The following is a 27,186-nucleotide window of genomic DNA, read 5'->3' as shown; positions in this document are numbered from 1 at the left end:
ATCTATGAGTATTTATGATTTAAATTGTTAAGGTGAGCATATCTGTTAACAAAGGTCTCAGCCTGCAACACATAAGGATTAAAACCACTTATTTCTTCGTTGAGATCTTTTTTTATGTATAACATGTTTGCTCGGCTTGAATTTTCACAATGTGGGGCAACGCAGATATTTTGTTTGTGCAATTGAATTGTTTAATAAGGTATAGTTTTTTGCACTTATACGTTGTGCACATTTGCACATTTAAGGTGAGTTTGTATATTTTGGGCTTATAGTTAACACTAGTAACTCCTTAGATTTTTATAAATTATAAATTAAAAGTGTAATTTAATTAATGATTGACACGTGTTATGTTTTTCCAAGTGCATGGCCATTTAAAGTAGGTGTACACTACCTCAATTAGGTAATAAACTACTGTAATTAAAAACTTAAATTAAAGATAATATTTAAAAATATTGGTTACATAAAATACTGATTTTCGCTTAATATAATTTAAATTTTGAAACAATTGCATTTGTGTATTGGCTATTTGAATGGAGCGCTTAAACTGACAAATTAGCTTTGAGTAATTATATGTACAATATAATTTTAGATTTTGAACCAAATTTAGCTACAACTTAAAATTAATAGTAAGGTTTATAAATTCTGTGTATTTTATAATATATATTCGATAATTTATTATCAATCATTGTTGTAGCTGTTAAGTTGGAATTGAGAACCGTAGTAGGGTAGTCATTTCAATACACAAATATGTTATTGTTGCTGTCACCGTAAACGTTCACCGTTACTGTTGTTATCAACGCTAACAAACTATGATCAATGATTTCAAAATATTGATATTTTGTATTTTTGTGTTATTCTTGTGGCCAAGATCGTCCGATCGGGGGCGCGGTGAGAGTCGAAGAAATGTTAAGAAATAATTTTTTTAAGATAGACTTAAATACTTACACAATACGTGTTAATTAAATTCAGAATAAAAAATTAGTTATCTGACTTATCCATTTATCTCATTATAATTCACATAGTTCAGATATCTTAATGTACCTATACATATAGTGTCATTATTTGAATTTGAAATATCAAAACTGCACCATATATAGCAGGGGTGGCGAACCTATGACACTCGTGTCAGGAGTGGCACATTGGCCCAGTTAAAATCTCGAAAAATCAACAGTGAAAATAAAAACTGCAAAATGTCTTAACAGTAATAAAACAATATTCAAATAAGTAGGAAATTCTTCTCGAAGATATTTTTTAATAATAATATAATTTGGGCCTTGTGGTGGTTGGTCGCAGTCACTAATGTGTGCTACGGCCAAGCATCACCCGGCTTCGATAGTTGTAGGATGGGTGACCACCAGGGTTTTTAGCGACGAATCCTCGCTCCACATACACACATGCTACTCAAACCCAATCGTCTCCTACTAATAAAAAGCTAATGGCCATAGTTGCCAATCCTTTAGACTAATAAAAATTAAAAATTAAATAATAATATAATTATCATAAGAAAATTACGTGTTTGTACTGTTACTTACACGGCTACACCTAAATAGAATAATTATAATTTGATGTAGTTTTGTACTGAATGTGCGTTGGGTCTCGATTCGCGTAGTAAAGATAATTGCGCGGTTGAGCGGTTGAGCCATTACCGAATCCGTAGTCGTCCATTGTCTGAGTCAGACAATCAGTGTTGTTCCTGTCATATCCAAATTGTTATAATACGTATTTTATGTTTGTTACATAAAGTGTGTTTAACGATAAAAGTAACACAAAACACCCTACCCTGAATTTTATTCGGAGTTTTTTTACAGCATATTGGACTTAATATTTGGTAACTACTCTTATTTTTTCTATTTTAAAAATTGAATATTATTTTTTTAGGGCATTATAAATACATCGGTTATGTTATTTCCCATTTACCTCTATCTCCCTTCCACTACAAAAATTATATTGTATAGTGTGTATATTCCACTGACCAAGATGTAATAACGATATGAGTTATAATACAATTGGTTATTGATAAAGAAAAATAAGATAATCTATATATATATATATATATATAACAATAATATAACGACTGTATGATTACAACGTTTATTAGATGCATACGGTTATAATAAACGGCGCAGGGAATAGGGATTATGAGCCAGAAGAAAATATTATATAACACGTGTTCAACGAAGTACGTGCAGGATTGCAGAACTTTATACTATAGGCATCATAACCACACACTTTCAAGAAAAAGAAGTCGTCGTATAAATCCGTTCACTTCTAAAATACATCGACACTCACAGTTCTTCATAAAATCACACCGTTAAATACCGCTTATATGAGTACACTGATATACCTATTCTTTTATAGATATATATAAATAAAGCACACTTTCATCTAAAGTTACATTATTGTTTAGAGCAGCCGCACGCAGGTTAATCGTTTAATCAAAATTTGTAAATATAAATCTTTCAAGGCCATCCATTGTCTGAAATACACTTGTGGCTTTGATTTTAAGAAATTAAATGTCTACTGTGACGGGAAACATTCGTAACCACATTTAGTGTGGTATTCGCGTCTCTCCTCGACTTCACTGGTGGATAACTTGATACAAGTTTTCACAGTTGATAAAGGTGAGCGATCAATAATAATCAAATTCAAGTATGCATGTAGGTATTGAATTTTAAATAAAAATTCAAAAGAATCAAACTCGCCGTTATACAATATTAATACGCAAGCAGTGCTATAATAGAAGCAACACATTCCGATATGATGACGTATAGCGTATTATGTTCATCAACGTGATTAGATGTAAACACGAATTTAACCACGAATAAAAATGAGTTGAAACAGCCCCAGAAGAAATTCGTTCTGTAGCCGCCGTTAAGCGCTACAAACCACGATCTGAAAATGTATACGCAAAACCTTTGAAAATTACAAAAATGCAATAATTAAACACCCGCCCGGCGAGTACACATAAATATTGGTGCTGCGGGACGGCTGCGAGATGTTTGTGCAAAGATGTTTCTGATTTAAAAAAAAAAAATACGCCATAACATTTCACCCGCACTGCTATACTACCGATGAAGACGTCATACGATGAATACGTATGAAGTGCAAACCAAAAGTAACATTGTTGCGGTTCGTGGGCCACTGTTCGAGTGGGAACAATTATATAGTGCGGACGAAAAAAAAAAAAATAATATGATGTTTGCAGAGTGTGCTGGTCCACGAGCGACCGAAAAATCCGAATAAACACACGAGATAAAGGCGCACCGCGACCGAGTGTTCGTCCGCGGACGATCATCGCCGCTCAAAACAAACATCTTTTTCGCTGGCGTGGCACGCCGAACGGGTAATGCAAAGTTGTCTGTTGCCTGAGCAAAAAGTAAGCATTCGAGAAAATATAAAGTATTGCGCACAAGTAAGTATATAAGTAAAGCGTACTCGCGAGCAAACATCCGGCGAGTGTGGACGTGTGTATGTATGCGTGTACGATGTGCACCTATATAATAATATATCGCATATATATGCGCACGAGCGCGTGTGTGTGTGTGCGTGTGTGTGTGTGTGTGCGTGCATTACAGTAAGCTTTCAAACTTTGTATAATATTAAGACAAATACGAACATTTTTAACGAACGAATCAACAGCGGCAGTGGAAATACTGTAGTTTTTGGCGAGTTTTACGGGTTGGTGTAAACAAATAATAATAGTAATAACAATAATACTTCTACGGGAAAACTCGGAGGCGGTAGCGAAAAACGTATACAACAAAAGACGAGGGGGCCTGAACAAATAAACCTACTATGCAGCAGCAGAGAAAAACATATATGTATATTCATTGCCCACCCGCCAGCCACCTCGTCGGGCCCTACACTGCCACCGTCGCCGTAGCAGTAGCAGAGTGAGTGTATATATAACTTTGTTGTGTATTATGTTTGTCGACGGACTGTGAATAAATAAAGAACAAGTTTTTAGAGTTTCTGCGGTGATGGCGACGGGAAAACCGAGTTCGTATTATATACGTGTTTTTATTGTATTTTCATAATATAGTACCAGCGCGCGCGGCCACGGCGAAGTATACTTTACTAGCGGTAAAGATAAATACAACTGTATTGTGGTTTAAATTATAAAATAATAATATTTCTATATCACATACGAAATTGAACTTTTCCGTTTATGCATAAAATCTCCAAACAAGACTAAAATTATCAATGATTTGACTTTTATTTTTCTTCGGGACAAAGCCCATGGGTCACATTTTAATTTTAAAAGTGGGTCACCGTCATCAGATAAAAAAAAAGTAAAAACAAATATTACTTTATTAATAACTTTACTTTTATTCAATTTGAATTCCTTACTTTAACTTTCCTCCTCAAAATGTTACTCTCGTAAGGAAATCAAGTTATGCTGCATCAAAGGACGGGCTACCTACTTTATTTTTTTACAAAAAATATTTTTCTATTTTATATAGAAATATCAATGTAATATAGAACAAATAAATTAATAACTTTAACCATAAACCATACATATTATTTGAATATTTTACATAGTTGTATTTTTATTAATACAATAAAAATATTTTCATTGATATATAAAATCCAAATCCAAATTAATGGGATAAACATCGAAAAAAAGAGAAAACCTAAAGTCAAGTGAAATTACACGAACAATCCACAAATAGCCAATCAACTATAACTATAGAAAATACAAAATATTATTACACAGATTAAGAATTGGACATAGTTAACTAACCCTCACATGTCCAACACTCGGAATCCAAAAAACAGTTAAACATATTAGGTATTATACAGTATATTTGAACAATCGTAGTACGTCATGTCTCCATTACGAACAGTAAAAAAAAAACAACAAAATACCTAACCAATTATATGAAATTATTGGGCCATAAAATATTGACTCGACAAATGGAATTTTAATAATATAACTTACTTACATATTAAGATAAAAATATAAAGTAAATAATTATAAATATAGCTGATAACCATTGTTTTTGAAGCTTGTAAGATCAAATAAAATAAAATATGTTTAAAAACCATTTTTAAAAGAAATTATTTAAATTTTTAAATTCAATCGTTTGAAATCATATTAAATATTGCCACTTTACCCAGACATTACACACTTCACAATTATACAAATTTTAGAAACTCTTTTTAAAAAAAATATCGCTTTATAATATAACTTTACTGTTAATTCATAGGTAATGCAAAAATAAATAGAGACATTATGTCGAGACAATATAAATATGTATTAAAAATCATACTACGTATATAATTTACAAGCATTACAAAAACATTAAGGTAAAGTTTGTATAATATGATGTTGTATCTTGTACCTATCATATAAGTCGTATTTATTTTGGTACGTTCACAATATGGTTGACACCTGTATATTACGAAATTGCCTTCATACTTAAAGTATTTTTGATGGTTTATTATTTCCTAAGTTCAAGAACATAAGTTTTAATAGCAAAGGAAAAGTTTAAGTCGATGAACTTCTTTTGTATGTCATTCAATTTATTCTCTTTCTATACACTTGAACTTTTAATATGATATTAATTTTGTTCTTCGATGCTGTTTCAAAAATATTAAATAATAATTACATTACATAAGCATCAATGGTTAAGAGTATATTGTGTATGCATAAGTAGCTTTATATAATTTTAAGTAAAAAAAATGTTTCACCACATCGTTTGCCTTAATATTTTACGAAAAAAAGTGAATAAATATAAAAATTACTTTCAGCATTAAGTCACAATATTTGTTGGGCAATTATTATTTCATAAATCAAACGTGACACATTCCATATTTTAATATTAATTTACGAACAGTTAACATAATTTATAGGTATCAATATTCGTAATGAATTATTTCGAATTTCGAATTGAATTTTTGCTATTATCATTTTTAAGGATGACACAATATTAAACAAAAGATCAAGGTCTTTCATTTTATTATTGTTTAGAATTATCCATGTGTGTAGAATGTACTTATATAAGTGCAATATTGCACTTATAACGGAAATTCAAAAAATGTATGCCTCATTGATATTAAGTAGGTAGGTGCAACAGAATAATACTTTATATTTGTTTTCCATGTAGACACCAGAAATAGTGACGGACAAAGATGAATTGGTGGTGACCACAAGTATTCTAAGTTTTATACTTTGGGGTCCCAAATCTGCAGTTATTAATGAAAATGACGACAACGAATCAACTTTAGTTTGTCATGCCTACAATCCCGTCATCAAAACATTTGACCGCCATTACATCGAAACCAAAATAACATTGGATGTTCAATGTAAGTTATTAATAACATATTATATAGAAATAGAACACACATATTTAATGTATGCATAATTATTATTAACATAGTACCTACAAGAATATAAAATAATTATTAATTACTAATTATTAGTTTCAATAAAATGGAATATAGATAATAAACTAATAATGTACCTATATCACTGTAGGTACCTACTCACAATGTGTAACTTTATTTTTTAAAAACCTTTTTTTAAACTTCCTCCATAATTTTCAAAAATCAATGCTTATACATTTTTATTTTATAGCTATTAGCCTATCTAATTTGTATGTTTCTTGTTTCTGTATATATATAGAGTGATTCACCTAGCATGCTCATCCCCATTTTTTCATTTAATAACGAATGCGTCATTCACAATTTTTGAATTTTTAAATAAACTTAAGGAATATATTTTCAATTTTTTGAGTTTTTGGACTACTTAAGAAGTATTCTACAGAAATACAAACTTTGGTTTTTCAAATTTAGTATCCACCTTTCTTACTGTAAGCTATTTGGCGCCTTAGAGGACAATTTTTCTGCAAATGCTGAGGTATTAAAATTAAGATTCAAAAGAGTAGTTTTTTAGACTGTAGTTAAAGTTTATGCCTATTAAGAATAATTGTCATTAAAAATGGTTTTACAATATCAGATTAAGTATTTGTTATTCTTGGACAAAATTATAAATATTGATAGATTAATATAAATTACTAAAAATTTGTAATTACCATTGCTACCATAGGTATATTTTCCAACCATATTGTTAGTGTACAAAGTTAAGTAGCTCAAAAACTATTTGATTTTGATTTTGATTTTAACGTCAACATTTTGATGACGTCGGAAAAAATAATCCATTAAATTATTTGCAGTAAACAAGGGCAGATCTCATTTAAAAAACAGAAGTTTAATTGCAAAAATTTAAAAATATTATCATGGGTTTTAAAGTATATTACAGAATTTCAATTATCAGATTTTTAGTAAATTCATTATTAAAAAAAAAAATGGGGTGAGCATGTTTGCCTAATCACCTCGTATAACTAATTATTATAAACTTGTTTTATTTCTTTTATCTGCCAAGCAAATTAATTATTGACATGGTCCCCAGGATTTCATTTAAAATATCCATGTAATTTTTAAAAACAATAGGATACAAATAAAGATTACTCTTAAACATAATACAATTTACATATGCACTAAACACAATATGAGTTATGAGGTTACTATCTAAGTCACTTATAATAATGTGTAGTTAATATTTTTAAATAAACATCACCTTACACTTAAAGATTTGTATGCGTCACTGATATCCTCATAACTACTAGGTAATCCACTGATTTTGCTAAGAACACTTTATTGAAATCATCTGGTGTCAGTTAAGAAACGAAATTTATTCGCGAGCCATAGTCTCGGGATTATTATTTATTGCACCAAAATAATATGAGTATACCGCAGACAATATTCCTAGCTTTATACTTTAGAAACTGTAAATTAGTATATAGTAAATAATAAATATGGCATAGATATAACGTGTGCGTATCGTAGTAGCACCTAAAATAATATGGAAATATGCTTTTATAATATTATTTAGTATAGGAAATATTATGTTAATGTGCAAAAGAACAAGTGTATACAATTATTATAGCCTTTTGCTTTCATAACCTCAATCAGTAACATACAACTAATGTAGCATTTTTATGTGCATAACATTATTATTATAGCAGCGAAACGTACCTATGTATTTTATAATAGTATAAATAATTATTATTAAATACTAATAATAATTGTAGATAGATAATTATTCTAAAATCAAATAATGAATTAAATATGCATTACAATAATAATATGGTCAATATGTCATTCGAGCATTTATATTAAATCATTATTGTTTTGTATTTTTGTGTTATTTTTTCAAGACCCTCCGATAGTAGAGTTACGATTTGGAAATCGTATGCTGGACACCGGGGGTATTGGTCCTGGAGATGACGTGTATTTCGAATGTGCTGCTCGAGCCAATCCGTCAACTACCATCCGTTACAGTTGGTACCATAACGTGAGTAATCGATCTAACTGGTGTTTATTTGAATTGTACCTATCGATGTCGTTTGTATTTTGGCAATAAAGTAAAAACGTGTTGATAACAATACGTATAATGCCTACAGATTAAAACGGTATTTTGCAGTAAAATATTTCTGTTTTATGCACCAGCCTGTAAACTTTTTAAATTTAATTTACAATTAAATATATAGGTACTAATGTGTTTGTATGTTTTAACTTCATTTTGATGTAATTGAATAACTTTTTTTCTGAAAATTGAGACTTAATACATCATTAGTACTTCTCGCGTAGGTACCTGCGTATGGTTAATAGGGACAATAATAATTATGACTAACATTTTGAATATTATTACGTTCGGAAGAAAAAATCAAACATTTACAACCCTTTCAAGTTTAAAAATAGTAAAATACAGTTAAAAATAAATTTAAATTTACAAATTCTAATTTTAATTTAGATAATTATTTCTAATTTCAAAGTTTGAATCGTTATATGCAAAAACGATTCACACTGCATTGCAAAGTTTAAGTTGTCTTTCAAAGTTTGAGTAAGTACTTATTAAATAACCACGAATGTGGATTTCCTAAATGTATTCACCATTGTTAGAATATGAAACAGCATTAATCATGGATTACAATTTTAAGTACACACACTGAGTTATAAATGGTACCAAGGTAAAGATAAAAATAAATAATAACAACGTCGATGAGAAATTAATAAATTTCTTTACAATTTAAAAACAAAAACGGTCTGTGCATATTACTTAATATGAAAAAGTATTTCGGTAGGTACCTATTTAATTTGTATATTGTGGTAGCTTAAAACTTCAAGTAGGCACACCAAAAAAATGCTTGATAAATAAATTAAAAGTTTAAAAAAATTAAAACACGCCCCCACACATTCACCATAAAAAATACACAAATATTTTATTCTTAAATCAAAACATAATAATCAGAAAAAACAATCATAATATTATGCATTCGAAATTGTATAACATACTATATTAGTCAATAGGGTATCTGTAAAAAATAATGATAATGGATGTATTGTTTTTTTTTTAAAAGTACTATGGCTATTATTAACACGTGAACGCTAAAAATATAGGGTTGAAATATGATTTAAAGGGTAGGGAAAAATGGATGTCCTCAAACACAAGTATTATTATTTTTCCATGCTGGCACCGCGCCGCCCTGTCTAGGTCCTATCGTTGTCGGAAGATTTATTATTTATACCGTAAGAGTAATTTTGTAGTTGTCATCTTTACTATATACTAACAATAATTCTCGGGTGGTGGATATGAAAAGGATCATTTACAAATGAAAAGCATATTATAGAACCATCATCCCATATTATATTATACGTATTATTGTGAATACACTTGTCTCCCTATCTTTTTTATTTATTTTTTTTCTCAAGTTCTCATACGTGGTTTCTATTATGGGCCAAAACGGTAGAGAGAAATGACAAATCACATACTTCGCATTGATAAATAATATCAAAGTATACACTTAAACAATCACAGTAGGTATAAGAATTGACACACGCTATTCATACTACCTACCTATAGGTGTACTCGTATACTATATTATGTCTATATACTTATGGGAGACCTACACGGTAGATACAAAAAAGACAACAACGTGATCACCACGGATGAAAAAATAAAATAATACAAAACCCTCGATGGTGAAAAAACCACAACAACACTATATACACCTAATAAACTGAGCTCCTGATGATTTATCGTCTCTTCGAAATGTAAACAAATAAAATAACACTTTATCGCATGACTGAAAATAAATGAGTTTGGTACAAGATGCTTACACAGACACCCAAAAGTATCTATTATACATTTATACCATTGAACAACACTAACTTTTAAATTGACAAGTTACTTTTTCCCCTAATGACTGTTAAATTTGACTCGTTACTGCATACAAGTATTGAGAATTATAGAAACGTATTTAGTTCCTGTTAAGTGATTTTCAAGCGTAGCTTATTTGAAAAATTATAATTTAACCAAATTTACATTATCCGAGATCTTACTAAGAAATAATACTAAATTCTCAAACTAAAAATGCCTCTACACGTAATGTAACTGTAATATAATATTCCCCTTCTTGCTATTGATCATTCAAATTCAAATTATTACTCTTATTTTAACAATCATTTGAAGTTTACAAGTTTATTAAATACGACCTACACTTCAGCCTGCAATCGACGTACTTACTAATTATGGTAGATCAAAATACTAAGATACCTAGTTGGATTAAATAGTTTAATAATCATATTTATAGTTATAAATTAAAATTTTAAATTATGTAGGAAAATATTATTTCATTGATTTGTAGTAATATATTTATTGCTGTAAATAGTAACTTAGATAAATAAATATATCTAAAAGGCATTTTTTTTTTAAGAAATAGACCAAAAAGTTAATATTTCCCCCACGGAAATAAATACTCAACAAATTCCTTTTTTTATAACTTTTAAATTATTTTAGTTACATCTACAGTCAAGTGTAAGGTAATTGACTACTCGGTTAAACAAATTGAGTAGGTAGGTAACTAATTTGCTTTACTTTATTGGTTTTCGCTATGGTGAGGCACAGTGGCGTACCAAGGAGATTATTCATTGTGTGTGTTGGGGGGAGGGGGAGTGGTCTAAACTCTAAATATAGCAAATAATGAAAATTAGTTACCGAAATAATTTTAAATTCCGAGCGGAGCATTGAATTTATTGATTTTACCAAAATAAGAGTTTTTATAATTTGTTGCGCCTGTCATCGCCTGTTGAGGCAGTAAAAATAGTTTGACATTTTATTTCAGAATCTTTTCTGGTAAGAAAATGAATGTAAATAAAACAAAAACAAAAATTATGACAAAATTAACTTGTTTTTTGGTGTAAAAACTTTTAGCTGTAGATAGTTAAAATTTTCACCAAACGTGTATTAGACCATTTTGTATATGACAATTTTCTTATTTTGTTGTAATTCAAATATGAATAACTTGAAGGCAAATGATAATTTGATCATATTCTATACATGTTAAAATTTTCAAAATATTTTGTCTATCTTTGAGGTCTTTATAGAAATTTCCAGTTTTTTTTAGTTTTTTTTTCTACAAATGTCGACAGCAAATTTTTGCGGAGACAAACCGCTTTAAAATCGATACAAGCTTCGTCATAAATTGTAATAATAGTGTTATATATTAAAGATACTTAAGATTTTTCATTTAAACTTCAAATTTTGACAAAATTCATAAAAATTACGAAAATCTGGAAACAGTTCTGTAGTTAAAAGTATATTAAAATATTAAATGTACAAGGTGTATAGCTAAAGATTGACAATTTAAAACTAGGGTATCATTGACCATAGTGTAACCAGAATATCTAAGAAAACTACAAACTTATTTTTTTTTAAAGATAAATTTCATATTTGGACGAAATTAAATATTTGAACGAAGAATAATACTTTTAGTTGTTTTTTTGTGATTTAAAAATATCATTTGTGTGTACTTTTAAAGTTTATTTTTATATTTTATGCACTCAATTTCTCAAATGCAGTTTTTATGGCAAAAAGTAATTCAACCTATACTGTATAGTGTATAATGTTAAATAGTAAACTAATTACTTTAATAGATAGCAATAATATCATAAAATAAACTGACAAACCGTCTTCGCTCAGAATCGTTTTTCGTGACTATGATTTATATCATTGAATTTGAATTTTAGTATTTTACACATCCATTACAGTGACCTATATGACACTTAATACACAGCAGACCGATACCCACTTGCCCACCTTTTTTAATTAAATTAGTGTTATCCTAATAAGGTAAATTATTTATGTACCGTGTTTTTGAATTGAATATATCATTTAAAACTAATTAACATTTTGTTACTAGTCATAATAATTAACAACAATATAACTAACATCTAAATCAAATATATATATAGTTTTCATGTTTTCATAAATGTAAAAATTATATATTTTTTTTAATGTCAATCATTGCTAATAACTACATAATTGCATGTACAGGACATCAGTGATTTGTATAAGTTACTAAAACTTCTATATTTTTAATACCTATCAGTAGTTCAAGTCCTAATAATTTCTACATGATTTTTGTACTATGAATATGTAATATTAAAATATTCGTTCTTCATCAATCATCATACTAATATTGTTATTAAATATTCGACTAAAATTCTACCTAAGTTGTTACATCGCCTAATAGAAAGTAGTGTTAGTGAAACATGTTTTAAAAAATATTTGTATAGAAATTAAATTATTCACTGATGATATTATATGCGTAATATCCACTTAAATAAAAAAAAATGTAATATATTTACTTTGAACTACACCGACACATAATTATCAGACACTAATATTCGAATACTGACTAATAATTTAGCATTTATGCCTTATTAAGTATGTAATAATGGAATGTAGGACAAAATATCCAGGGACAAAATAACCAATAGATAGGATAAAATATCCAAGTACAAAAAATAATACTTTTTAATTTTATTTTTTTAATATTTTTTATTAGTACATAGTAAGATAATAAAAATAATATCTTGGGTACCAATTCAGTTTTTATAGTCTGTTAAAATTAATTATGAAAATAATAATTTAATGAAACGACGGAATAAACAGTATCGTATAATATTTGCTATTGCAATTAAAAAAATATCCAATTCTTTTTGGCCATTGCTGTATTTAAGACAAAGTAGCTTAAGTTTCTTTTTGCATCCTTATATATTACGATTTTTTGCATGGTGGATCCAACCATCTTAACTCTCTTTGTGCATTTTTCGTACGTCGGTGGCGATCTCAGTACACATTTTTTTTTTTTTGGGGGGGGGGTCTAATGCTTGAATGATTATGTGTTACCTAGAAATTGACATTTTAAATATAGGTTAGACATTAGTACATTTTAATATGTTGTACGAGTATGGTTGAACTATAATAATAACCTTACATACTAAGTACTCACTAAATTTGAAAATCTATGATTCCATCCTTCACATTGATTATTTGTCCGATTACCATCGAGCAAAGTTGTTTCCATAACATTCAATACTGAAGGCAAAAATGTAGGAGTGATTTTTCGTTGTTTACGTCCCATTTGCATAGTACTTCCAATATATATATATTAAAAATGTGTAACCAACTCTTTGGCTTTGTCTGGCATGATATTGTCCAAATAAAGTAATCATTAATAAAAATAAGAATATATAAGAACAAATAATAAAAAAAGATTTTATTGAACCTAAGCTTTGACAACTATGGCCATTATCATTTAGTATGGGGGTAAACATGTTAATTTCTATTTTATAATATGTATATTAATTACCTTTTTCAATATGGTTGACAGAGAGTAACGCAATCCCGTTAATCATTGCACAAAAATACAAAATTTGCCGAACGTCTCATCTTCTCTGTAGTATGTTTCCAATCCTAGTTTTTGCACTTGTTGTTGTGTACTTTGACACAAATGATGAAAACAACTCTGTATTTAAATAAAGTCTCCAAATGTCATTTTGATCTCATTTATAACAGCTTTCTCAAAACTACAATTTATAGTTTTTGAATCAGGATACATTTCTAGTTCTTCACATTTTTTAATAATAATAATTAGCATCTTTTCATACGCTGTGTGTGTTTTTCTTTCGAGTAAGATATAATATATAGCTGTGATTGAAATATTACTTATTTCTACTCTTATCACATAAAGTTGTTTTAATAACACGCAAACGATTTAGTTAAATATCGCAGACTGTTATCAGTAGTAAATATGACTATTCGTTCTTCTGCCATCACAGCATTGTCGTAGAACAAAATCCTTGTTAAATTTTTATCACCAAGAGTACACCACTCTGAATCAACTTTGAATACTAAATCAGCTAAACTACGTAATTGAACTCACAGAGTAATTTTTTGATTCTTGTCGACGCAATCTTTGTTTTACAATTTATATTCGTGCTTGAACTTCTTGTGATAAATTGACAACTTCTCTGGAAAATACTTAGGTTGGTTTTATTTCATTAGTTTAATGGTTTTTAGCATAATATCCAAACATTTTGTGACGTCTACTTCATTCTGGTTACTTTTACATACCATCAAATATTATTTTACCATACGTGGGTAACTATATTCTAATGTAGTTTGATAAATAGCTGGACATTTTAAACTATTTGACTTCACAGATCGCTATGAAATTATTTCTTTACTAACTAATTCCATAATGAAAAACAAATTAAACGAATGATTTACTATAATTATTAAGACTTTACAAGTATTATTAGTAACATGTACTACAAAAGTCACACTAACAGACTGCCACTGCACATAATAATTCTACAATAGTCACCGGTAAACTAATGATTACAATCAATACTACGATTCTACACTGATGATAGGCGATAGCAGACAATATTGTAGACTCATTATGTCTACTGCGATATAGATTACAGATACGAAACTCGTAACTGCAGTGTAACACCGATAACTAAAACCATATTATACAGGTATTATATTATAAGCGCAACGTATTATTTTAGTATAATATTATTATTAATTTAAAAATGATCAAAGTATATAACTAAACAATTCTTTAATTTTTTTAATTTTTTCAATATTATTCTATTTTTAAACACACTTTAAATTTTGTTTTTATTTGAATATTTTATCCTATATGTTGGTTATTTTTTTTTTTTTTTTTTATTGAACTTAAGCTTCGGCAACTGAGGCCATTAGCTGTAGTAGGATTTGTATTGTAGTTTGTATTGTATATTTTTTGGAACGGTAGGGGGGAACACGTGTGTGTTTGTTTTTGGCAGAATTTCGAATGGGGCACCCGTAGGTTTCTGCCATGCCCCGGGGGTGGGGGATGGCAGCACTTGTTCTCCGGTTACCGCGACTTGTCCGGAGAAAAATGCCGCCCGGTAGCCGAGGATCGAACCGCGACCGGCTGCGTCGCAGCGGACGCGTCAGACCACTCGGTCACCTCATCCCCCATGTTGGTTATTCTATCCCTGGATAAAATTGTCTGTTCGATATTTGTCCCAGTATCAATAATTGAATTTTGGTACATAATATAATTTATAGTGAGTGGTCTACAGTGTGGATAGATCTAATAATTATAAACATATAAATAAATATAATTAGATATTTTGAAACGAATGTTTATTAACTATAGTTATTCATTATACATATTTTAAATTAAACACTGGTTGTGCCTACATAACCAAAAATATTTAAGTAGTATTTGACCAAACATCTCTGTGCTTTGTGCACATCTAGATTTTAATGTTGATATAAATGATTAGAGACCTATTCTCACCACAACCAAAACAATGAGCAATTAACTATTTCACACCCAATTAATAATATAAACACGTAGCCTATTTTATATTATAACTTTATAAGTTATAAACTTAAACAACAATCAATTTTTTGACATGGACAATATTAAATATCTGGCGTATTGACTATAGTTAGTAGTTACCTAACTACAAACTTATTCAATAGTTATTATAGGTACTGACGATTATTTATTCATCTAAGTAATTAATGTGATTGGTTGAATTAATTTGACATTTTGACGGGTACTTATTGTATCTATACCTACTGAATAATTAAAATCAAATCAACTCATGAATATAGTGTAATAATTAAATCCATGAAATCTTCTGCAATTATCCATGTAAATACATAACTAGGTAACAAACAATTCAAATGAAATAAATAAAACGATTAGTAATAATATTATGGTTTAAAAAACAGCGAAAAAATTCATACTCTTTCATACATTATCATCCGCCAAATTTTAATAACTGTATCAATATTCTTCACGATTTCGTCTTAACGTCATCCAATTAGCTTATCAATTTGTTCATTCACACTTTTATACGAATAACTTATTCATGTCAATGGCGGTTACTTGTAGCCGATGATCAATACATATTATTAGTTTATGTTACCCCCAACACTATGTATTATATGGGCACGACTTAATGGTGGATTTGCATAGAGTTGAGATTATTAGCAATCAATAAATTATTGCGTCCGCCATAGTATATACACATACGTACATCGAAATTCGAGAAAACGCTCGAGCCTGCAGCTTGACGCAATCAAATTTGTGGTGCCTACCTATAAACCATTAACGTGGTCGCGTATTATTCGGCTCACGAATGCTGCTTGTGTTATCGATGGCCATGTGTGCATATAATGAGAACCTATATAATATATCATCAGTACCTATACGTACCGCAGAGTACACGAAGTATGTCAAACCACTCTTGAAGCGAATCGCTTTAAAACGTACCGTAACACAGCGATAATAATAATTCAGATCTAATTTGTCTTCGCCGCCCGTCACCGAGTGTCTCCGGTGCGTCGCCAATCGTTGCCTTTGTGCACTAGTTGGAGCTAATTACGCACATTGTTTATGTGTACAAACATATGTATGCAAGTACACGATGCACCCCTTTTAATTGCAACTCGCAGGGCGTTCGACTGACGCAAGAGACGGAGAAGAGGCGGACGGACGACGGCGACAAAAGGGGCGAAAAGAGAAACAGCAGACTGGCCGGCCGGGTCATACAGTACAGCCAGCTGGGCAGTTTGGTTTTGCAGTCCGTGAACACCGCTGCAGCGGGAAGATATTCGTGCCAGGCGACAAACGGCATCGACGGCGATAGCAACACCACCAGCAATACTGTTCGGTTGTACGTGAAACGTGAGTACCTACTGTATTATTATTATTAATATTATTTCACATATTTTGATATTTAAGACGTCATCTTTAAGACGCCATCTCTCAATTGACTGTATGAAACCAAAACGAACAGTTCGCAATATAGGTAGTAGTGTTATTATTACGCAGGTAGCACACCTACCTATGTAATGTTTCATAATATGTTTACCTATGCAAATCGACAATAATAATTGTAGTAAATTGTCACGAAATGTGTAAAAACAAAAAAAAGTATATAAAATATTCTTTTGGAAGTCAAAAGTAATACAGTGTTCAATATTACGATTACATTATAAAAATATAATATTATTTTGCCATTTAGGTATTTGAAATATTATATAATTTAAGATATTAAACGATTATACGATTATACGATGACAAATATAATTGTATCAACTTCATTGTTTATAATAGGTATTTTATTGCATCTCAAATATAATGTATAATTAATAATGATTGTAAAATTGCATATATTTCCTATTTTTAATAAATGTTTGCTGAATAAGTTCAAGTTAAAAATACGCTTTGCGGGTTTATGTAGTTATAGACCATCGAAGTACTAAACAAATATTCATATTTCTCATTATTAAATCAACAACAAGAAATATCATTCATTTTGGACATATTAAAAATAGAAAATAATTTACTTAAATACATTTTATGGATTACCTACATATAAACAGTCAGTGCTTGAATTGGGAGTGGGTGAAGTGCTAGAGTCCCCCTTACTTTTTAAAAATATCTATGAGTACTGATTATAATAATATCCTAACCAGTAAGACATTTTAATGGCGGTTTTACGGGGAGGGGTGTCCTGGAGGTTTACCACCCCACAATTTTTTTTAAGTTTTATTAATTAATAAAGTATAACAAAATATTGTTGACGAACGACAAAATATTTCAGAACTGCTTTGAAATTTGAATAATTTATATTAATTCATCTAATACCGGGTATTAGATATTAGACATTGGCAAAATGTTATTTGAAATTCCAAATGGAGAATGGTGAACTACGTAATTCTTAGAATTTTATCATTGTTTTGTGATGTTGTATTTTTGGCCATCCCTCTATTGCTTTTATTATCTTTCTTTGAATACAGTTATAATTATCTACTGTAGCAAAGATATAAAGTGTACAGTACACTCGAAGTAAGTACAGCAATTTAATTTTCTGTTGGACTGTTGGCGTTGTAAAAACTATAATATGTTAAAAGAATAGTTTAATTTATTAATTTATTTATTCTAAATTAAAGAGTATTTAGTTAAGTCGTTGTGCTTTTAAGACAGAGAAAATGTCACAAAAAAACAAACTTCTATTCCGTCTGAAAATATCTAACTGTCGAAGTCAACCCGATTCAAACCTAAAAATGTTCTCATGTATTTCGTCTGAAATGAAAAATACGTCGCGTTTATTATCATCACCCTCCAAGGTTCTAAAAAACTACCATAATTTCCACAGTAAAAAATATTAGAATCATCTGTACCTATTTTTTTATTCAACCACTACCTATATCTCTAGTTTAAAAAACTATATTTGATTCTACTAATGTTATGACTGTACATCATATAGGATTTCATATAAACAGTACATTATAAAAAATTGAAACATCTGATATTATGAATAATTGATGGATGCCAGACATCAATTACAATTTTCAATAAAATGTACATGGAAAATAAAACAAGCCGGTAAATGTAAAGTTTCAATATTGGTAGTCTCTGAAGTATCAATGGCTATGTTATTTCGAAAAAAATTTCGGTGTGTTTCGTACATTTTGTGAAGCATTCGTAAAGTCTGTTATTGGATGCAACTCAAGAACTCAATTTATTTTTAGTGAATAAATTCGATAATTTTAGATCTTAAATTTAAGTGTTATTTTTCTTTTTATATAGGTATCTATAACAATATCCGAGTATACAAAACTAATTAAACTGATATGAAAAATTATTCAGTAAATTTAAGTCTTAAGTTAGTTTTAATTTATTAAGCAAAATTGTGTATACTTTGTTCCTGTCATAATTGTATTATATTCAAAAATTGAAGTCGCAATCCTAAGATTTTTTACAAAATAATTACCACTTATAAGGTATTAGATGTTTTATAATCAGGTACGAATTCGTGATGAAAATATTTTTGGAGAAAAAGTATTTCCAGGAGTCAGGACCCCCCCCCCCCCAAAAAAAAAAAGTCCAAATTATACCACTAAGACATTTAAATACTCGGGTACACACATTTTTTTCTACACTTTTTAATGCCCCTTGTAACTTTTCCCCAATTCGAGCACTGTAAATATTATAGTGGTTAAGTTGAACTTTTTTTTTAATATTTGTATGTTTGTTTCAACCGTGAAGATGTCCCGGTGTGTCAGCATCGTGAGGATATTTATATCATTACGAAAAAGTCGGACGCAGCCACTGGGCCAGTGATTCGATGTCGGGCAGGACATGGACATCCGCCGACCATCGAATACCATTGGAAATTTTACCCCGAACAAGCAGAACTGGAACACCACAATAGAGGTCCCATTGAATCCAATGAAATGACTTTAACTGGGCGATCAATAAGAGAACTAGACTCATTACTTACGGAATCAGCTGTCCAAGGCAGTGATGGCGGAATATCATATACATTTACCACAAGCACGCCGGTATTAAAAACGTATTTATCAGCCGTATCGGCCGCAGCTTCTGCAGCCTCTTCAAGCGCAGTTCGTCCAAACTTTCTTCACGGTCGACTAGAATGCCGAGCCGTCAACACAATGGGCATACAGAATAAACCCTGCGTTTATCGTATTACAGGTAAAATTAGTTGACATTCAACACTCAACATTCGTTATTTATTCTCACTGCAGGAAAACTCGTTTCACTAAATTATTTGCTAACCCTGATATTTAAATACTGCAATCTGCAGTATTTTAGTACATCGACATTTTGGTTAAAAAGTTGGTATTTAAACATTTTTCAATTTATAGTCAAAATGTAAATCTTATAACCTCGTAAAAAAACCATTAGCGTTGGTCTCACTTGAGAGTTTTTAGATTTATTAATATAAATACCAGTAAGTACTTAACAGTCAGTTAACCCAAACAGGTATATGTTTTATCAATGAAAAAAAAACCATACTTTTCTATATGGTTAAAAACCCTTTAACATTTAACATAATCTTATTCATGTATATTGTATATGTATACACCGTATGGCTCATATTATGAAATATTGACTATGAAATATTTTAGATTGTAACCAATGAGTGGCCGCAATATTTTAGTATTGGTACATTTACACACATACTTTTCTATATGAAAAAATTAGCATACATGCATCTTCTTTAAGTCATTATTAAATGGAAAAAATATGTTCAGGTGTGTGGTTAGTTTTTTAAGTTAGGTATTGAATAATTAAATTGACCTTTTGAAGGTTTTTAGTTTAATATTTTTCGACCTTATATATTTTATAGAAGTATATCGTAAATTTATAAATAATAAAGTTATTGATTCTAGGAAAAATGTAATGGCAAATAATTAAAAAAATGTTCTTAACCATTACTCAAGTTAATATTGAAACATGTCTTATTGGCTATGGCTAGATAAAAAAATTTTCTTAGATACTAAAAATATATAAACACATAATTAATTACAATCTGTATTTAATTTAGAATATGCTAACCTTAAAAATGGAAGCGTAATTATTATAATTTTATTATAATTAATATAAATATACAATAGATCTAATAACATAACTCTAAACAAGTACCTATACTCATTAACTTGTATTTATTCGTTTTGTGTATCCAATGTTTATTAAAACACCATATTTCTTTTATTTCGTGAATGTATAAAAATGAGTACAAATATTATAATATACTTCGTTATTAGATTCGAATAACAAATAACCCATATTTATTTTACGTTACTTTTTTTATTACTGACATTTCTATTATTACTTTAATTATACTACAATTTACGTAACCTATTATATTTTGGATTTTGTTATATTTATAGATAAAACAATGATCAATCAGGGTATTAAAGATCTTCAAGAAATCACTGATTGTCGGTCAATATCAAAGAAAGAACTGTCAAACGAAGACTCCAATTCAACTGTGACATATCCTTGTGGTACCAAAGTGGAAGGCATCGTCACCAGCACTAACAGAAGAACACGATTTTGCATTACTTGTTCATTGAACACGTCGTCGTTGCAGTATCATCAGCAACGGCCCAATTATGTTTTACAGCTCTTTAAGTCTACACCTGGAGAAGCTCTCGCAACAGTTGTTGTTGCATTTAATGTGACCGGTGTTACCATGACTGAGAATAATAATGGAAATAGCAGGACTATTATCAACGTACAAGACGACGGTGATTACTACTTTGATCCCGACGAAGAAGACGTTGTGGATAGCAATAAAGGTGATTATAATCTGGACACTAAGAATGCGATTCAGAGAGTGGTGTTCGTAATCGACGACAGCGTAGAACCAGGAATATATCGAGGAAGGATTTACAACAGTTATGGGGGCACCATATCTGCGATTATCAAAGGAATGATCAATGTTGCAGCAGTGCCATTTAACGATATCAATGACAATGACAGTTCCAACTACATTATTGACGACATTGGAGATAAGACAGGTAGGTTTACCTAGCTTTTTTGACATGTTTTTGACAATCACATTAACGTATAAAACAATTAATATAATATAATGTGATGTTGGGTATTTTAATTTAACCTTAAAATATTACCATCGCATTATATATTTTTTAGTAGATATTGTTTCTCTAAAAAACTTAAACTTAATTCTAGTCAAGTAGTATCTTGTTGATATGTATATCAAATATGTCAATATACAAAAAGGTTTAGATTTTATAGTTTAATGGCGATATATCATATTTATTTCAGCAAATTTAATAACATATCGGTAACTATTTTATTCAATCTGTTTACTTAAAATATATATTTATATTGTAAAAAGTATCAGCTACATGAATAATAGATATGAATAATGTAATACATTGTTTTCGAACATCTTTGATGAGCAGATTTGAATTAAATGAAGACAGAGTTTAGTTTATGTACAGACTGGTGACACCAAAAACTTTTTTTTCGAATAACATGCCGGATGTGCAATAACTGTTTGGGGGGAATTAATATAAATAAAATCACATTTCATAACGATAATATTTGTTACAAACCTCCATAAAATTGACATGAATAGGAAATACCAACCTACTTTCTAGAATTATATTAATAACAGCAAATACCTATCATAAATATAATATTAGGAGAATTTATTTTTACGGTATACACTATAAACATATAAAGTATAATATAACATAGATACCCTATATATATAAATGTGTGTGTATGTATATATGATATGAAATATAGGCCTATGTATACGAATATACAGTATACCGTTTCAACCAAAAATTAAAAAGATTCAATATTCTTGTATCCACCAAAAAAAGGTTAGGAAACCAATGACTTAAATTTTTAGGCGATGTATTGTGGACCAAAAAGTATTACATTTAAGAAGGAAAAATGCTTTCACCAGAAAAGAAAAAAAGTTAAAATTGAGCCGTCGCCTAGCAGATGTGAAACATACAAATTATTTTGTAGGTATAGAAAATATGCTCGGAAATTTTAAGGATGGTTTTTTTAAGAAAATAAACATGGCATAATCAAAAACAAAATATTCCGATTTTTTTAATGAAAATTATTATTTTTATTAAAGGCGCATTAGATGTTTCGCCTGTGTTTGCCATCACTCCAACAGACGACCTCACCCACCGAATTTCATATCAAAACTTGTAACATTCTATTGTTACCTAAATTATAATTTTATAAACTCTTGTATTTAGAGTCAATTTAATGGACCTCGCTACTGTTATCATTTAAGGAGCAACATTTATGCAATTTCTAATTTAGTCTTAGCCGACCGGGATCTATGTGTTGGTTGTAAATGATTATTAGTGTCATTGATATTTAATGCGAGTAAACTCTCGTACGCGCATGTGCATCTAGCATAACTCGACAACAGTATACAATTCACTATCTAAATGTTCAGACAACTTACATTTTGTTTTGACAAAATTAAAGTTAGATTAAGTTGTCTGATATTTATTCTGAAGAAAAACTTGAATTTGGCAGAAAAATGTATGTAAATCGTAAGGAACACTTTTCGTTTTTAATATTAATTTTAATTATGATTTTAAAAAGTTCATATTTTCATATTTTTAATTACAGTTCACAATAATATAAGATTTAATTTTTTCAAAGTGTTCCGTACGATCTATAGACAATTTTCCGTCAAGTTCAAGTTTTTTTCAGAATAAAAATTGGACAACGCAAGCGAACTTTATTTTTTCAAAACTAAAGGTCTTTTGAGCTAAAATTGACGGCAGTAGCGGGCAACTTAAGCTATTTATATAATTAAATAAATTTGATATTTTCGAATCGTTTGAGTTTTTTTTTAAGTGTCTATACATAATATACTAAGGTTCAGTCAAAAACCTTGAAAATTTAATTCAAGATCCCACAAAAGTTTTCCTTTTAATAATACAAAAATATTTAAAATACCTACATATTACACACGAATTTATTTTTATAAGCGTTTGAAGTTTTGAAACCTAACTTTTAAATTTGGGGTTATTTTGTAGTTAAAAATGTTAAAAATGTTAAATTTATTTAACAAGGTTTGAAAATTTGATAAAAGATTCTCTATAAATAAATCATAATACAGAAAAAAAAATATCGAAAAAAAGTTAAAACCCAATTCTTTTTATAGACATTTAAAGTTCAAATTTTGATGAAATTAAATATTTAAACAAAGGATAACTAAATTACCATATGTTATTTTAAAATATTATTCGTAGAAACTTTAAACTTTCACTTACTTTTTGATATTAATATATTTTTGATATGACATTTTCAAAACATTTAGATTAATTTTTAACCATAACCTATTTACCAAGAATTTGGTCACACTGCTGTACAATAAGTGCATTGAATCAAAAGTTAATACTAAAAAATAAAAATTACCATAATCCAATATTAATATTAAAATTGTAATATTATTAATGCAAATGCTCTCATCAAAAATGTATTCAATCTATCGTATTACTGGGTAATAGTAAAATAAAATATAAATTACTATAATAGCAATAGTATATTATCTTAAAATATACTTGGTAATAGAGAATTGGTAATATATGCTAACAGACTGTCTTCAGTCATCACTCAGAATCGGTTTTTGTTCCTAAGAAATGATTAATCAATAAACACTGAATTCAAATTCAAACCAATAAACATTACTGACTTACTCAACAATAAACAGAGCGGTTACCAACTTGTTTACCCCGTCTTATGAAATGTGGCTATAATATAATATAGGAACCTAATACAATAATTCGTGTTTGTACTGTTAACTATAATAAGTACTTTAATCTAATATTTCATTATGGTATAATAAATGCATCATTATTTAACTACATTTGAAATTATAAATACAATTAATTTCTGATAATTACATGACATTGTGCAATTATAGAATTATTTGAAATTTTTTATTGTTCTGTACACACCATAATATGATATTGACATATTTTTAGTTATTACATTTTTGCACATTTAGCGTACAAACAAATAATAATATTTAGCGGAAACTTCTTCTTCAAAAAAATATATATATTTTAGCGGAAACGACGGTTGAACCTTTTTTCGTTTTTGGCGGAAACGGCAATGCGTAAATCTAAGAACTAGTGTTTTGGCGAAATAAGACCATGCTCAATGCTCAAATATATAATCCTCAACTCACACGCATAGGTATAACTCACGAATAATAATATTTGCCTTATAAATATAAACATCAATTATTATTATAGGATCCATAATATCCATATTTTAAAAGTAATAACAAAACAAATAAATATTACAAATATTTTTTTACTTTGATTCTTGTACCTACATAATATAAAGTATAAATAATTTTTAAAGACAACTTATGTAATGCCATTGTCTATTGATAATACTATAGTATATTTTTAAATCGATGCTAGGTAATGCTGAACTGTAGAAACATTGTAATAATTAATTAATTAATTTTCATTTATAGTTAAAATTTATTATCATGTTCTGGGTAATATTATTATGTTTAGTATTATTATTCGTACAAAATCGTGAACTATAAAATGTTGACTGTTAAAATAATTATAAAACGTACGAAGCGTCGAAGCTAAAACATTTTAACAATGTGAAAAATTAAACGAAAACATATTTTTTACTTGGTCTACTACTACTGTTTTTAGTAAAAAAAAATTACCGTTATAAATTTACCGCATACGCGGGTGCACGCTATACGACCGAATAGTTTCCGCATTCTCAAAAATTCCGCTACTGTGTTGAAAGTCTATTATAATATATTATTATATACGCTGAATATTTAGATGAAACAGTGAAGCTAAAATCAGTTGTTGGAAAATCGAGCAACGCAAATTAAACGATTGTATAGATAACAGCTATACCTACTATCTGTTGTTAACGCTATATTATGAACGCGTGCTTGCATACTACATAGGCACACAACAACAATCATAATAATAATAATATATGTGTCTTAATATATATGCAGTGTGCATGAAAAATAAATAAAATATATTTATAAGAATTATAACTTTTGTCAGCTCTCGCAGGTTGAAAGGGGAAATATGAGGAGCTTTGGTGTAATGGCGTGCACACCCGACGGACCGGAAACAGCCGAGATAATCCTTGTTCCTCTCTCCTAACTTCCGGTACCACGTGTATCGCTTCCTTCGTTTTCGCAGTCTTTGTGACTGTGCGAATCTTTGTATAAAACGCGACGGAGGCGTTGTTGGCATAACAATATTCTGTATATTATGGCGTGGCGTTTGTACCCGCACACGCACACACACATAATAATAATAGCTACTGTGTGCAATCGGAAGCTGTGTTTATCGATGTGTGATTTTTGATTGTAACAACAAGTGTGTGTATTATACAAAATATGTGTGTACACGTTGGTTCAAAAGAAAAGAGCATCATTTTCGTAGGTATACCGTCGACGACAACTGGAGATAGTAATCTGTTGTGGGTGGTGACGGTGGTGTAGAGTGTACCTAAGTAGTGTGATATATATATATATATGTATGTATGTATATGTATATGCGCTATATACATTATACACCTTAACACCTTTAACACCACTATTGCCGCCGCGACTGTCGACAACGAACGAACAGCAGTAAAATGATTATACGTGCGTTTCCGGTACGATAGACTCTTGTACAAGAGACAAGAATAAATGTTTAATACGTGAGAGATATGACTGTGTATCTGCAGGTGCACGCGAGACAGAAGACGACCAGAGGCACGAGGTTATATTATTATTATTATTATTATTATTATTATTATTATTATTCCACATAATAATATTGTAGATGGATAGCGATAGCGTATAGGGCATAGACTGCAGGGGTTATAGGTATACTACGTGAGCAGACATTTACGTATGTACAACGAATTTATAAATATTTTTTTTTTCAGGTAGATATTTTACCTACAGAGGTATTATAACTTTTTATATACTCGTTGGTTCACTTGTTAAAAATCCCGTGAAAAACTTACAACCGGGATACCAAAAGCAATTTATAAGATTGATACCAGCTGTACAGTTTTGTCTGTAGTTGGTCAAACACTCTTTACGTCTGCCGACTCGCACGACATTATGTTGTTTACCCATGATAATAATAATTTTATTCCGCTGGTGTGTTACACATGTCACACACCGTAATATGATGGCACGATGACACAGGAAATAAAATGTGTAAAGTTTTGTTTTATGTCTACGCATTTTTACCTGCCTACGATGTATAATAATATGCACTTTATATGCAATATTATTGGTATATAATACATTACTTAAGTGAACTGCGAACAACGGCCACCAGGTTAACGAGTCCTGAGGTGTTTTATATACTTTTGTATAGTGTTTAAGAGTAAACATACCGTACACTCATTTTTAAAAAATATATGGCTA

At 29.6% G+C, this 27,186-nt stretch overlaps 1 protein-coding gene across 1 annotated transcript in view; it reads left to right on the top strand.

Annotated features, from left to right (window-relative positions):
• LOC111039313 overlaps positions 1-27,186 on the top strand; it is an 89,678-nt gene that overhangs the window by 50,042 nt on the left and 12,450 nt on the right. Inside the window, exons 6-10 of the mRNA XM_022322777.1 lie at positions 6,111-6,309; positions 8,223-8,359; positions 16,880-17,111; positions 19,482-19,928; positions 21,131-21,763. Coding sequence (XP_022178469.1) covers positions 6,111-6,309; positions 8,223-8,359; positions 16,880-17,111; positions 19,482-19,928; positions 21,131-21,763 — 1,648 coding nt within the window. The remainder of the gene's footprint in view (positions 1-6,110; positions 6,310-8,222; positions 8,360-16,879; positions 17,112-19,481; positions 19,929-21,130; positions 21,764-27,186) is intronic.

Source organism: Myzus persicae, unplaced genomic scaffold (genome assembly GCF_001856785.1).
Source record: "Myzus persicae strain clone G006 unplaced genomic scaffold, MPER_G0061.0, whole genome shotgun sequence".
NCBI lineage: Eukaryota > Metazoa > Arthropoda > Insecta > Hemiptera > Aphididae > Myzus > Myzus persicae.
The sequence above is the reverse complement of the archived record's forward strand: the minus strand, read 5'-3'. Positions and strand labels throughout refer to the sequence as shown.